The 16,228-nt window shown below is 47.9% G+C and overlaps 1 protein-coding gene across 7 annotated transcripts in view; it reads right to left on the reverse strand.

Annotated features, from left to right (window-relative positions):
• Positions 1-3,907: 3,907 nt before the first annotated feature.
• The window catches only part of MAPRE3 (microtubule associated protein RP/EB family member 3), a 173,742-nt gene continuing 161,421 nt past the window's right edge, over positions 3,908-16,228 (reverse strand). For all 7 annotated transcript variants that reach the window (XM_063914950.1, XM_063914948.1, XM_063914952.1 and 4 more), the window contains one exon: positions 3,908-4,790. In XM_063914950.1, coding sequence (XP_063771020.1) covers positions 4,722-4,790 — 69 coding nt within the window. In that variant the 3' untranslated portion in view covers positions 3,908-4,721. The remainder of the gene's footprint in view (positions 4,791-16,228) is intronic.

The following is a 16,228-nucleotide window of genomic DNA, read 5'->3' on the forward strand; positions in this document are numbered from 1 at the left end:
TGTGGTAGGGACCATCGATGGTTTATGGTCAATTTTGAATACTTTTGACATCGATGGGGGGAACCAGATGGATTCCTGCCATTGATGGTTTGGTCCCCCCCTACAGAGTGCAGAGATACGGAGCACAGCTCAGCACCCCCAACTTCCGCAAAGTCTCGTCCCAAGTTTCTGATTGGCCCTTGGACCAGTCAGTGAAAGTACAGGGATGACCATCGGGTTGTGTAACCATCGATGGCCATCTATTGCATAGTATGCGACCATTGATGGACACATGCCGTTTCTCCATCAATGGGGACCATCGACGGTAGGCACGCCGATGGCCATCCCTACTGTGTGGTAAAGTTGAAATGCAGGCGGAATCATTTCCTGTAGCGCCCTCTAGTGGGCAAATGGCTATGGAGCACACAATTTTCAATATGTATGAACCTGCGCTTCCAAGTTGTCAGACTTGAGGGAAACTTATACGGATATCTGTAGCATGAAGGAATGGCATAACGTATAACTGAAGGGTTAACGCCATGCTGCTAACATCCAACTACTTAGGGGCAAAGTTATTCAAGTATATTTACGGCATATCCCCCCAAATACTTGTTTCTGAGCTGTATCCGCAAATAATAAGCATCGCCCGGATGTAACAAGGATGGGCCGCACCAGGTATCTCCGCTATCTGCCATGGTCCCTCCATTTCCTACAGAAGTAGCCCTCATGGGTTTTTATCGGGTTTGCCAGGCTGTCGGATTTACTAAGCCCTGGAACGAAAAACAAATGAGTCTGTTGTTGCCTATGGGCTACAGATTGCAGAATTTACCAGAAGAGGAATCCCTCCCTGCTGCCGCCCACTCGCAGATACCACCAGATGTAGATGCATGCCCACTAGCCGGCCGTAGCAGGGATTAAAGTGACAGCAGACATAGGCAAACACAGGAGGGGGGCTTCCAGTTGCCTGGAAACCCCCCTTCCCCACAGCCTGGACAGTGGCCACTACATGCAGTATTAAGAGTGGATTGGTGCTGCCTGTGGCTGTAGATTTTCCTACCAAGTCCGCTGTGTGTGTTTGTGGGTCTGAGCGTTCAGTCATTGCACCAGAGAGAGAATCCGGTAAGTGGATCACTGGGCCTGCACATGTCTGGCATTCTGTATTACATACACTGCACTGTGCTTGGGACAGACTATAGCTTGTTACATGGTAATTGTGCGTCCTTCATGGGCTGGCGACAATTGCTCTAATCTCCAACATTTGGAAACCCCCCCCCCCTCCAGAAATCCTGCGTTTGCCACTGGCAGATGCGATACGTTTACTTTAACTGAACGCCGGCTCATTAACAACACAGACAAATAAGGATTCTATATTGAAACAAACTGCGGCAATAAGGAATGCTTAATGTTAACGTCATGTGCAGACGGCAAATATTAGTAAATATGCCGCATACAGTATTACAATTCAGTGCTGTGTCACTGGGTCACTCTATTCAGTACATGCATCTCCTTCTTCTTAAAGCATTGGGGACCGCAGCGCCGCCCTCACGACTGTGTTATGGTACACAATGGATATATCTGTTTGTATCATATGTGTGTTCATAGCTCTCACAAAGACAGAGACTTAGTTCCAAAATAATGCAAAACGTTCCGTGATGTTTTTTGTTTTTCAAGATACCAAACCCTGTGGCATTCCTTAATCCACTGCTAATTCAGCATACACAGATCAAACCCAGAAAATCACTAACCCTCTGTGCCGGCACGCCATTCCGCCATCGCAAGTTGCCACGGTAGCACAAAGAATTCATTGACAAGAAATGCATCAAAATAGTCAAAAATAAATATATAAAAGTCAGCGTTAGTACTGTAGTATTCTCACGTGAGCGACGGATTACACCCCAAAGATCCCCAACCCTCTTGAACATACAAAACAAATGAAACACATCTGAGCTCTGATACTTCCTCCACTCCCCTCCTAGGCCGCCAGGTCCGAAAAGTACAGCCCAAAAATCAGCGCCAGCAAATAAATATATTACAACGAACCTGGCAGCGGGGAGATGGAGGAAACACGGAAGACAATAATGGAAGAGGACAGCACAGGAGAGTAGAATCAGCGTATTTACTCTGCATATTCCTCTACATGCTGGAGATTCATTACCGGTTGGTGAAGGCTCTAGGATTATACTCAGATGCTGGAACATCTGATTGTGTATGTAGCGTAAGAAGAGAAATGAAAGCACTGGACACCTAGAACATCGTCTTGTTCTAGCATACTGAGAGGATCTGGAGACCCCGCTTCCACGGTCTGGATTGATACCGAGGTGAAATGACGGGGGCAGCAGGTCAGACTCTTCTGAGGAGTTTGTGGTCAACAGATCTGTACAGTCTCAAAATATGGTCTTCAACATTCTGGCGTTATTCTGAAAGTCAAACTTCTCAAGCAAACATGAGACCAGTCCACATGAGACCAGTCCACATGTTTGTGTAAACTTTTGGGGAAGAGGGAGATTTTCACGTGCAAACTGAGATATGTGAAGCGCTCCACCTTGGCACAAAGAGAACATTAGGATAAAGCCCACATACGAAAGATGATGCTGCAGTCATACATTCCTCAATGGCATCTGACAAATGTAGTATAAGATTATCACACTTGTGCAAATATATAACAATCTGGAGAGCAAGTGTGCTCTTAGTTATTCTCAGCGGAGGGTTGCCTAATTTGTAACATGCTTTTAAATGTACTTTTCTTATTTATACATTTGATTTTCTATGTAGATTTTTGTGAGGCAGTCCGAGGCAGCTGTTTGTCATCTGTTCCATAATGTGTATGGCTCTGGGCTATACAGGTCCAGGACAGATTACTAGAGGGAGGAACAGGGTATAGAGCGACAAGACTGTAAGGGGTGCCTTTTACATTCCCATTACTGTACCCATATTTCTTATTTATACATTTGATTTTCTATGTAGATTTTTATGAGGCAGTCCGAGGCAGCCGTTTGTCATCTGTTCCATAATGTGTATGGCTCTGGGCTATACAGGTCCAGGACAGATTACTAGAGGGAGGACCAGGGTATAGGGCGACAAAACTGTAAGGGGTGCCTGATACGTTCCCATTACTGTATCCATATTTCTTATTTTATATGTATCTGTACGGTCACCAAGGGCCTGATTCAGACCTAATCGCACCTCTGCAAATTTGCACAGGTTTGCGATCGGATAGTCGCCGCCCAGACAGAATGAAAATCTGCCCAGGGCAAGACTGCGCACGCCGTGTGAAAAGCTTTGCAAATGCCAGTCAGCTGCAAATCTTTTGACAACTCTCTCACCATTGAATGATGTTTCTATATTGTGCAGTGTGTGCGTAGCCCAGGATTTACTCCTACAGTGCGATAGAATCGCACTGATTGGGGTCGGAGCTGACGTCACACAACTGCCCTGAAACGCTTGGGAATGCCTGCATTTGTCCTGACCTCACAGAAAATGGCCAGTTACCACCCCCAAACGTCCGCTTCCTGTCAATCAGCCTGCGTTCACCTAGCGATCAAAAAGGACGCTGGAGTTTTTCGCAGTTTGGCCTCACACCTGTGCATTATGATCTGTACGCATGCACAGTTTTTAGATAATTGTCCGGCTTGCGATTTTGCACAACGACGATCAGCCCGGGGCATTGTGCAATGATTTTGAATCATTATGGATGTCTTTCTTTTATACCTCACGTGCTGGAGGTTTTCAGTGTAGCCAACTAAACGATGCTTTATACTGCACACAGAAGCAATGTTCAAGCAACTTGCTACAGGTTTCTCAGTGCTTTCATTATCTGTATTAAAGGAGTACATAGAACATTTGTATTCTACGTCTGGCTGAGGCTCGCCAATGCGGTATTTTTACTTATAAATACATAATAGCAAGAAAATTTTAGCAGCCACCCCCCCCCCCCCCCCCCCACTTTAAATACGCAATTTCAGAAGTAGAATAATTACACCCTATCTAATTACATCCTCTCTGTACAGTATGCACAACATCACATATCTTGTCTTTCTTTACTCTCACACCTTCCTGACACTTGGCCAACATTGCGGGGTGATCATTATGAACCTAGCAGCCTGGTGGACCATTATGCAATAGGTAGCATCTATCCTTGTGTATCAATGCCTATTTCCCTATAGAGTGTAAGCTTGCGAGCAGGGCCCTCCTACCTCTATGTCTGTCTGTTTGTACCCAGTTTTGTTCTATTACTGTTGTTCTAATTGTAAAGCGCAATGGAATATGCTGCGCTATATAAGAAACTGCTAATAAATAAGTAATAAATAAAAGACACATGAAGTGATACCGTGACAGGAAGACAGGTAGAGATTAGTAGAAACATAACAAGCAGTTCTCACATGTACAACGATGTGATAAACAATCAGAGATCTTGGTAAAAAAAAAAAAAAGGATGAAGGGGAAGGAAGGCGAATGAAAGCAGCTATACATCTCCCCGCCGGAGGGTGATCACAATCTCTCGCTAAATAAATGAAGTGCTATGTTCAACAAAGCAAAGAAAAGTCCATGCTCCAAGAGACACCAATCTCACACGGCACTGCAGAATGCCCATTCCGTGGATTGGTCGCCCGTTTGAGTCACTGTGATGGATGATCCCAACCTCTGATGTTCATATTGCAAAATGGCTGATGGGTAATGGGCAACAAGGAGCATCGCTGTACGATGCAAAGGGTCCGCCGGGACAAGAAGGGGCAGAAGTGTGGTCAGTATTCATCCTGATCCTCCGGCTGAAGGTCCTCCTTCTCATCATCTTCTGGGGGTGCAAATCCGTCCTGCAGGAGAAAGAGAGCGGAGATAAATGGCCCAGGTCTCCTGATGAAGAGGGCAGTCATAAGGCTGATAATAACGGTAATTGGGCAGACCTTCATAAAATAAGATTTTACTTACCGGTAAATCTATTTCTCGTAGTCCGTAGTGGATGCTGGGGACTCCGTAAGGACCATGGGGATAGACGGGCTCCGCAGGAGACATGGGCACTTTAAGAAAGAATTTAGATTCTGGTGTGCTCTGGCTCCTCCCTCTATGTCCCTCCTCCAGACCTCAGTTAGAGAAACTGTGCCCAGAGGAGCTGACAGTACAAGGAAAGGATTTTGGTAATCCAGGGCAAGATTCCATACCAGCCACACCAATCACACCGTATAACATGTGATAACAACCAGTTAACAGTATGACAAATAACAGAGCATCAGGTCCAACCCTGATGCAACCATAACTTAACCCTTATTGAAGCAATAACTATATACAAGTATTGCAGAAGAAGTCCGCACTTGGGACGGGCGCCCAGCATCCACTACGCACTACGAGAAATACCGGTAAGTAAAATCTTGTTTTCTCTAACGTCCTAGTGGATGCTGGGGACTCCGTAAGGACCATGGAGATTATAACAAAGCTCCCAAACGGGCGGGAGAGTGCGGATGACTCTGCAGCACCGATTGAGCAAACAAGAGGTCCTCCTCAGCCAGGGTATCAAACTTGTAAAACTTTGCAAAAGTGTTTGAACCTGACCAAGTAGCCGCTCGGCAAAGTTGTAATGCAGAGACCCCTCGGGCAGCCACCCAAGAAGAGCCCACCTTCCTAGTGGAATGGGCCTTAACTGATTTTGGCAGCGGCAATCCAGCCGCAGAATGAGCCTGCTGAATCGTGTTACAGATCAAGCGAGCAATAGTTTGCTTTGAAGCAGGAGCACCAAGCTTGTTGGATGCATACAGGATAAACAACGACTGTTTTCCTGACCCTAGCCGTTCTGGCTACATAAACCTTCAAAGCCTGACCACATCAAGCAACTCATAATCCTCCAAGTCACGAGTAGCCACAGGTACCACAATAGGCTGGTTCATATGAAAAGATGAAACCACTTTCGGCAGAAATTGTGGACGGATCCGCAATTCTGCTCTATCCATATGGAAAACCAGATAGGGGCTTTTATGTGACAAAGCCGCCAACTCTGACACACGCCTAGCCGAAGCCAAGGCTAATAGCATGACCACCTTCCACGTGAGATATTTCAACTCCACCGTTTTAAGTGGTTCAAACCAGTGGGATTTCAGGAAACTTAACACCACGTTAAGATCCCAAGGTGCCACTGGAGGCACAAAAGGAGGATGAATATGCAGCACTCCCTTTACAAACGTCTGAACTTCTGGTAGAGAAGCCAACTCCTTTTGAAAGAAAATGGATAGGGCCGAAATCTGGACCTTAATGGAGCCCAATTATAGGCACAAATTCACTACGGACTGTAGGAAGTGAAGGAAACGGCCCAGCTGGAATTCCTCCGTAGGAGAATTCCTGTCTTCAAACAAAGAAACATATTTTCGCCATATACGGTGATAATGTTTAGCTGTCACGTCCTTCCTAGCCTTTATCAGCGTAGGAATGACCTCATCCGGAATGCCCTTCTCTGCTAGGATCCGGCGTTCAACCGCCACGCCGTCAAACGCAGCCGCGGTAAGTCTTGGAACAGACAGGGCCCCTGTTGCAACAGGTCCTGTCTTAGAGGAAGAGGCCACGGGTCATCTGTGAGCATTTCTTGCAGATCTGGATACCAAGTCCTTCGTGGCCAATCTGGAACAATGAGGATTGTTCTCACTCCTCTTTTTCTTATTATCCTCAGCACCTTGGGTATGAGAGGAAGAGGAGGAAATACATAGACCGACTGGAACACCCACGGTGTCACCAGGGCGTCCACAGCTACTGCCTGAGGGTCTTTTGACCTGGCGCAATATCTGCTGAGGAAGTCTGCTTCCCAGTTGTCCACTCCCGGGATGAACACTGCTGACAGTGCGCTTACGTGATTCTCCGCCCAGCGAAGAATTCTGGTGGCTTCCGCCATCGCCACTCTGCTCCTTGTGCCGCCTTGGCGGTTTACATGAGCGACTGCGGTGATGTTGTCTGACTGAATCAGAACCGGTTGGTCGCGAAGCAAGTTCTCCGCTTGACGCAGGGCGTTGTATATGGCCCTTAGTTCCAGGATGTTGATGTGAAGGCAAGTCCCTTGACTTGACCACAGACCTTGGAAATTTCTTCCCTGTGTGACTACTCCCCAACCTCGGAGGCTTGCGTCCGTGGTCACCAGGACCCAGTCCTGAATGCCGAATCTGCGGCTCTCGAGAAGGTGAGCACTCTGCAGCCACCACAGGAGCGACACCCTGGCTCTGGCGGACAGGGTGATTAACCGATGCATCTGAAGATGTGATCCGGACCACTTGTCCAGTAAGTCCCATTGAAAGGTCCTCGCATGGAACCTGCCGAAGGGAATGGCCTTGTATGATGCCACCATCTTTCCCAGGACTCGAGTGCAGTGATGCACTGACACCTGTTTGGTTTTAATAGGTTCCTGACCAGGGTCACGAGTTCCTGAGCTTTCTCTATCGAGAGATAAACCCTTTTCTGGTCTGTGTCCAGAATCATGCCCAGGAAAGGCAGACGAGTCGTAGGAACCAACTGCGACTTTGGAATATTTAGAATCCAGCCGTGTTGCCATAACACTTCCAGAGAAAGTGATACGCTGTTCAGCAACTGCTCTCCTGATCTCGCTTTTATGAGGAGATCGTCCAAGTACGGGATAATTGTGACCCCTTGCTTCCGCAGGAGCACCATCATTTCCGCCATTACCGTGGTAAATATTCTCGGTGCCGTGGAGAGACCAAACGGCAACGTCTGATATTGGTAATGACAATCCTGTACCACAAATCTGAGGTACGCCTGATGAGGTGGATAAATGGGGACATGAAGGTATGCATCCTTTATGTCCAGAGACACCATAAAATCCCCCCCTTCCAGGCTTGCGATGACCGCTCTCAGCGATTCCATCCTGAACTTGAACCTTTTCAGGTATATGTTCAGGGATTTTAAATTCAATATGGGTCTGACCGAACCGTCCGGTTTCGGGACTACAAACATGGTCGAATAATAACCCCTTCCCTGTTGAAGGAGGGGAACCTTGACCACCACCTGTTGAAGATACAATTTGTGAATTGCAGTTAACATTATTTCCCTCTCGTGGGGGGAAGCTGGTAGGGCCGATTTGAGGTATCGGTGAGGGGGCATCTCTTCGAATTCCAGCTTGTATCCCTGAGACACAATTTCTATTGCCCAGGGATCCACCTGGGAGTGAAGCCACTTGTGGCTGAAATTTCGAAGACGTGCTCCCACCGGGCCTAGCTCCGCCTGTGGAGCCCCAGCGTCATGCGGTGGATTTTGTAGAGGCTGGGGAGGACTTCTGTTCCTGGGAACTAGCTGTGTTGTGCAGCTTCTTTCCTCTGCCCCTGCCTCTGGCAAGAAAGGACGCACCTCGGACTTTCTTGTTTCTTCGTGATCGAAAGGACTGCATTTGATAATACGGTGCTCTCTTAGGCTGTGAGGGAATATAAGGCAAAAAATTTGACTTTCCAGCTGTAGCTGTGGAGACCAGGTCCGAGAGACTCTCCCCAAACAATTCCTCACCCTTGTAAGGTAAAACCTCCATATGCCTTTTTGAGTCGGCATCACCTGTCCATTGCCGAGTCCACAGGACCCTTCAGGCAGAAATCGACATTGCATTTCTCTTTGAGCATCTCTCAAATATAGGACAGCGTCTTTAATATGCCCCAGGGTCAACAATATAGTATCCTTGTCTAAGGTATCAATTTCCTCAGATAAGGTATCCGTCCATGCTGCTACAGCACTACACACCCAGGCCGACGCGATTGCCGGCCTTAGTAAGGTACCTGAATGTGTATAAATGAACTTCAGGGTAACCTCCTGTTTGCGATCCGCAGCATCTTTGAGGGTAGCCGTATCCTGTGACGGCAGGGCTACCTTCTTGGATAAGCGTGTTAAAGCTTTGTCCACCCTAGGGGAGGATTCCCAGCGTAACCTGTCCGTTGGCGGGAAAGGATACGCCATAAGAATCCTTGTGGAAATCTGCAGTTTTTTATCCGGAGATTCCCAAGCCTTTTCACATAACTCATTCAGCTCATGAGAGGGGGGAAAGGTTACCTCCGGCTTCTTTCCCTTATACATATGCACCCTCTTATCAGGGACTGGGGTTTCATGTGCAAAACATCCTTTATTGCTACAATAATATAACGGATGGATTTAGCCAATTTTGGCTGTAACTTTGCATCATCGTAATCAACACTGGAGTCAGAATCCATGTCGGTATCTGTGTCAACAATTTGGGATAGTGGGCGCTTCTGAGACCCTGACGGCCTCTGCGACATAGGATCAGGCACGGGTTGAGATCCTGACTGTCCCGAGGCTTCAGCTTTGTCTAACCTTTTATGTAAGGAATTAACATTATCATTTAAAACCTTCCACATATCCATCCAATTAGGTGTCGGCGCCGTCGGCGGAGACACCATATTCATTTGCTCCCGCTCTGCTTCCACATAGCCTTCATCAGACATGTCGACACAAGCGTACCGACACACCACACACACAGGGAATGCCCTTTCTGAAGACAGTTCCCCCACAAGTGTCACAACTGAGGGCCTGAGCTGACGGGAGGCAGCCTCAGTTGTAGGGGCTGAGATGTACCGGAACCTGGGAGGTTGTATCAGACCCCTGGACATGTAAGTAACATGAATAATAACTGCCCGAAGGCGTGACCACGACAACTTAGATAAAAGTCAATGATGTTTATTATGACAACTCCGCATCACAGCAGCAATAAAAGAAAACGTAAAAGTCAGCAAAGAATAAATACAGTTCCTGAGTACTACAGCATGGCAGGAGCCACAGGGCACTGGTAGTGTGAGATAGTTCTTATAATCTTCTAGATGGAAAGTCCTTACCAGGCCCGGCTGTAGCAATGGAGATAACCCAGGATTATACCAGCTGGTGTTCCAGGAAGAGCTGGGTTGCTGAAGGTAAAACAGCTGCTGTGGATACTGGCTGGAACCAGACTGTTGTTAGCACGGAGTGGATACTGGCTGGAACCAGTTAAATAATAAATGAACTTTGGGAGCGATGAAATGTGAACTGAAATGTAGAACTTGAGAGCGGAGAAATAATAATTCCGGTGGAGAGTGGTAAAGTGTAGAAAGGACACCGGCCCTTTAAGGGAAGCTGTACTCTGCTGGAAGCTGAGGCTGGAAGCAGGTAGTGTTGTAGCTGGAAACAGATGAATCCACAATGGATTGGAGAGTCAGGCTACACCGCAGGTGGAATGCTGGTGCGGGTCTCTATGGTGGAAGTCTTGAGACAGGAGCTGGAACCTGGAAGACAGTCATAGAAGAGAGACAAACAGGAACTAGGTTTGACAACCAAAGCACTGACGTCTTCCTTGCTCAGGTACAGCTTACTTATACCTGCAGCAAGGAAGGGGTTGGCTAGGCAATTATGCAAATCAACAACACAGACAGCAGATTGGTGGAAATGATCAGATGACAGAATCCAAGATGGCTGCGCCCATGCAGACACTTGGAGGGAAGTTTGGTTTGTAATCCATGTGGTCTGGGAAACAGTAATGGCGGCGCCGGCCACCGGAGACAGGAGACGCCAGGCTGATAGATGCACATTTAACCACGCGGGCACAGCGGAGGCCGCGGCTGATGAAAAGACCACTCTGTATGTGGAAACTCAGGAACAGCGGAATCCGGTCCTGGAACGCTGAGCCCGCCTTAGGAGGCATCTGAAGGGTAAGTAATGGCGTCCAGATACCCGGATCGTGACAGCACCCCCCCCTTTAGGAGTGGCCCCAGGACACTTCTTAGGCTTTAAAGGAAACTTTGCGTGGAAATTTCGGACCAAGGCAGGAGCATGGACGTCAGAGGCATTGGTCCAAGAGCGTTCTTCAGGACCATAGCCCTTCCAGTCAATGAGATACTGAAGTTGACCGTAACGGTGACGTGAGTCCAGGATTTTGGCCACTTCATACTCAACGCCTCGTTGAGTTTGGACTTTCGGAGTTGGTGGAAGTGAGGAATGAAACCGATTCAAGATTAGCGGTTTCAACAGGGAAACATGGAATGTCCTGGGTATTTTTAAGAAGGGAGGTAACTGGAGTCTGTAAGCAACAGGATTGATGACTTGATCAATTTTGAAAGGACCGATGTAGCGAGGTGCAAACTTCATACTGGGAACTCTTAACCTCAAATTCTTCGTGGATAACCATACCCGATCACCCACCTTGAGAGCAGGAACTGCTCGACGCTTCTTATCCGCAAACTTCTTGTACCTGAACGATGCCTTGAGCAGAGCTGATCGTACGCTCTTCCAGATATTGGCAAACTGATGCAAGGTGATATCCACTGCGGGAACAGAAGTTGCTGGAAGCGGTTGGAACTCAGGGACTTTAGGGTGGAATCCAAAGTTGGTGAAGAATGGTGTTGAAGAAGATGAAGAATGATACTGATTGTTATGACAGAACTCGGCCCAGGGAAGTAATTGAACCCAGTCATCTTGAGAGGAGGACACATAGATGCGGAGGAAGGCCTCCAAGTCCTGATTCACCCTCTCAGTTTGACCATTGGTCTGAGGATGGTAAGCCGTAGAAAACTTTAACTTGACTTGGAGGACTTGACATAAACTTCGCCAGAATTTGGCTGTGAATTGAACTCCTCGATCTGAGATAATTTCTTCTGGAAGACCGTGGAGTCGGAAGATCTCTTGTATGAATACTTGAGCCAACTTGGAAGCTGACGGAAGACCGGTGAGAGGAATGAAGTGTGCCATCTTGGTGAACCGGTCAACTACCACCCAGATGGTATTGAACTTGTTGCACATGGGCAAATCTGTAATAAAATCCATCGACAAATGGGTCCATGGTCGACGGGGAACAGATAGTGGAACCAGTTGCCCCGCAGGCGACTGGCGGGATACTTTATGTTGAGCACACTTTGGGCAAGATGCAATAAACTCCAAAACGTCCTTTTTCAGAGTTGGCCACCAATAGGACCTAGAGATAAACTCCAGGGTTTTTTGGATACCTGTATGTCCGGCAAAACGGGAAGCATGGGCCCAATGCATGAGCTTCTTCCTTAGTGTCGGCTTCACAAAACTTTTCCCTGATGGGGGCGTAGAGTCCATCCCTACCGTGGAGAATGCCAACGGATTTATAATAGGATGCTTGTCTGAAGACTCTGACTCATTTTCTTGCTCCCATGAGCGGGAAAGGGCATCGGCCTTGCGATTCTGAGAGCCCGGACAGAACTGGAGTTTAAAGTCGAACCTAGAAAAGAAAAGTGCCCATCTGGCCTGACGAGGGTTGAGACATTGTGCGCCTTTTAGATATAGAAGGTTCTTGTGGTCTGTAAGGATGGTGATTGAATGAGAAGCTCCCTCCAACAGATATCTCCACTCCTCTAGAGCGAGCTTGATGGCTAGCAACTCCTGGTCGCCAATGGCATAGTTGCGCTCCGCTGGGGAGAACTTCCGTGAGAAGAAACTGCAAGGATGTAAATGACCATCTTTAGCCCTCTGAGATAACACCGCTCCTACTCCAACGGAGGAGGCATCCACCTCTAAGATGAAAGGAGAGTCGATGTCAGGCTGTTTCAGGACAGGTGCAGAGATGAACCTCTGTTTTAAAAGATGAAAAGCTTGCATGGCTTCTTCAGACCACTTGGACGGGTTAGCACCCTTCTTGGTGAAAGCAGTAATAGGCGCCACAATGGTGGAAAAGTCTCGTATAAACTTTCGGTAATAATTGGCGAACCCTAAGAACCTCTGGACCCCTTTGAGGGTTAAGGGTACCGGCCAATTCTGGATTGCTTGTAGTTTCTCAGGATCCATCTCTAGTCCGGAACCGGACACAATGTACCCTAGAAACGGAATGGACTTGACTTCAAAGACGCATTTCTCTAATTTGCAGTAGAGATGATTGACACGGAGACGGGACAGAACCTCCTTTACCCAGAAACGATGTTCCTCTAAATCGTTGGCAAAAATGAGGATATCATCTAGATAGACCACGACATGACGGTATAGAATGTCTCTGAAGATCTCATTGACGAAATGCTGGAAGACAGCTGGAGCATTGCTCAATCCGAAGGGCATGACGAGGTACTCATAATGTCCGTCACGGGTGTTAAATGCGGTCTTCCACTCGTCACCCTCACGGATCCGGATGAGATTGTATGCACCTCTCAGGTCCAGCTTTGTAAAGATGGTAGCTCCGCTAACTCTGTCAAAGAGCTCAGTAATCAGGGGTAAAGGATAGCGGTTCTTGATGGTAATGTCGTTCAAACCTCTGTAGTCGATGCACGGCCGCAGACCACCATCTTTCTTCTTTACAAAAAAGAAGCCTGCGCCGGCTGGAGAAGAAGAAGGTCGAATGAACCCCTTTGCTAGGTTCTCTTTAATGTATTCCTCCATAGAATGTGTCTCGGGGAGAGACAACGGATAAGTTCGGCCTCGAGGTGGAACCTTCCCTGGAACGAGATCAATCGGGCAGTCCCATTCTCTATGAGGAGGAAGGATATCAGCAGAAGCTTTACTGAACACATCCGTGAAATCTTGATATGGAGGAGGTGGAACATCAGACGACCTGGGGGAGGAAGAACAGACAGGCAACACTTTAAACAAACATGTCTTAGTACAGGAGGAACCCCATGCCAGGATTTGCGTAGTCGTCCAATCAATTGTAGGATTGTGAAGACGGAGCCATGGAAGGCCCAGGACCACAGGATGTGTGGCTCTTGGAATAACTAAAAATGAAATAAGTTCGGAATGAAGAACTCCCACTCTCAGACGAACTGGTAGAGTCCTTAGAGAAATAACTGTATCAAAAATTTTACTGCCATCCACAGCAGTTAAGGAAAAGGACGAAGGAAGTCTCTCGGTGGGTAGGGACCACCGTTTAACATAGGCTTCAGTAATAAAGTTCCCAGCTGCTCCGGAATCCAGGAGGGCAATGACGTTCTGATAACGTTGAGCAACTTGAAGCGAGACTGGGAGGTTACAATCTTGAGGAGATGGAGAGGAGATCATTACTCCTAGCCGGCCCTCTCCTTGGCGAGCTAGGATTTGGAGTTTCCCGGACGTTTGGGACAGGCATTAATGGTGTGAGACGGAGCTGCACAATACAGACAGAGAAACTCGGAGAGACGTCTTCGGCGCTCAGCAGGAGTTAAACGGGAACGGCCAATTTGCATGGGTTCATCTGTAGTTGGTGACAGTTGGCGAGGAGGAGGAGTAGAAGATTTTGGAGCAGATGATCTTCCACGCTCAGTTGCTCTCTCTCTGAAACGCAAGTCAACTTTCGTACAAAGTGAGATTAGCTCATCTAACTTGGAGGGTAAGTCTCTGGTAGCTAACTCATCTTTAATACGCTCGGATAAACCATGCCAGAATGCAGCATACAGGGCCTCGTCGTTCCATGCCAGTTCGGATGCCAGGATCTGGAACTGTATAAGATATTGTCCTACAGTACGTGATTCCTGGCGTAAACGGAGAATCTCAGACGAAGCTGAAGTTACCCGGCCTGGCTCGTCGAAGATGCGCCTGAATGTTGACACAAATGCAGTGTAAGAAGATAGCAGGGTGTCGGACCTCTCCCATAACGGTGATGCCCAATCAAGGGCTGAGCCACTGAGAAGAGAAATAATGTAGGCAATTTTTGTACGGTCACTGGGAAAATTGCCAGGTTGTAGCTCAAACTGAATCTCACACTGGTTGAGAAATCCCCTGCAGAATCTTGGAGATCCGTCAAATTTTGCTGGCGTTGGAAGATGAAGACGTGGAGCAGAAATGGGTAAGGTGGGTGGGGTTATAGCTGGAGTCACTGTGGTTGACGCACCAGACGCGCCTGATCCACGGAGAGTTGTCTGAATCCCATCCAGCCGAGTAGAGAGATCCTGGAGACAGCGGATGATGTGGCCCTGTGCAGCCTCCTGATGTTCTAGTCGGGCTGCCAGTTCTTGCATCGGCCTGGCCGCTTGATCCTGGTCTCCGGCTGGATTCATTAGGTCAGTGCTTACTGTCACAACTGAGGGCCTGAGCTGACGGGAGGCAGCCTCAGTTGTAGGGGCTGAGATGTACCGGAACCTGGGAGGTTGTATCAGACCCCTGGACATGTAAGTAACATGAATAATAACTGCCCGAAGGCGTGACCACGACAACTTAGATAAAAGTCAAGGATGTTTATTATGACAACTCCGCATCACAGCAGCAATAAAAGAAAACGTAAAAGTCAGCAAAGAATAAATACAGTTCCTGAGTACTACAGCATGGCAGGAGCCACAGGGCACTGGTAGTGTGAGATAGTTCTTATAATCTTCTAGATGGAAAGTCCTTACCAGGCCCGGCTGTAGCAATGGAGATAACCCAGGATTATACCAGCTGGTGTTCCAGGAAGAGCTGGGTTGCTGAAGGTAAAACAGCTGCTGTGGATACTGGCTGGAACCAGACTGTTGTTAGCACGGAGTGGATACTGGCTGGAACCAGTTAAATAATAAATGAACTTTGGGAGCGATGAAATGTGAACTGAAATGTAGAACTTGAGAGCGGAGAAATAATAATTCCGGTGGAGAGTGGTAAAGTGTAGAAAGGACACCGGCCCTTTAAGGGAAGCTGTACTCTGCTGGAAGCTGAGGCTGGAAGCAGGTAGTGTTGTAGCTGGAAACAGATGAATCCACAATGGATTGGAGAGTCAGGCTACACCGCAGGTGGAATGCTGGTGCGGGTCTCTATGGTGGAAGTCTTGAGACAGGAGCTGGAACCTGGAAGACAGTCATAGAAGAGAGACAAACAGGAACTAGGTTTGACAACCAAAGCACTGACGTCTTCCTTGCTCAGGTACAGCTTACTTATACCTGCAGCAAGGAAGGGGTTGGCTAGGCAATTATGCAAATCAACAACACAGACAGCAGATTGGTGGAAATGATCAGATGACAGAATCCAAGATGGCTGCGCCCATGCAGACACTTGGAGGGAAGTTTGGTTTGTAATCCATGTGGTCTGGGAAACAGTAATGGCGGCGCCGGCCACCGGAGACAGGAGACGCCAGGCTGATAGATGCACATTTAACCACGCGGGCACAGCGGAGGCCGCGGCTGATGAAAAGACCACTCTGTATGTGGAAACTCAGGAACAGCGGAATCCGGTCCTGGAACGCTGAGCCCGCCTTAGGAGGCATCTGAAGGGTAAGTAATGGCGTCCAGATACCCGGATCGTGACAACAAGGCCCTTTGGAGAGACAGAGAGTATGCCAGCACACACCCCAGCGCTATAAACCCAGGAATAACACAGTAACAATGTTAACCCAGTAGCTGCTGTTATATTGTTTTTT

The sequence above is a fragment of the Pseudophryne corroboree genome, chromosome 4 (assembly GCF_028390025.1).
Source record: "Pseudophryne corroboree isolate aPseCor3 chromosome 4, aPseCor3.hap2, whole genome shotgun sequence".
Taxonomy (NCBI): domain Eukaryota; kingdom Metazoa; phylum Chordata; class Amphibia; order Anura; family Myobatrachidae; genus Pseudophryne; species Pseudophryne corroboree.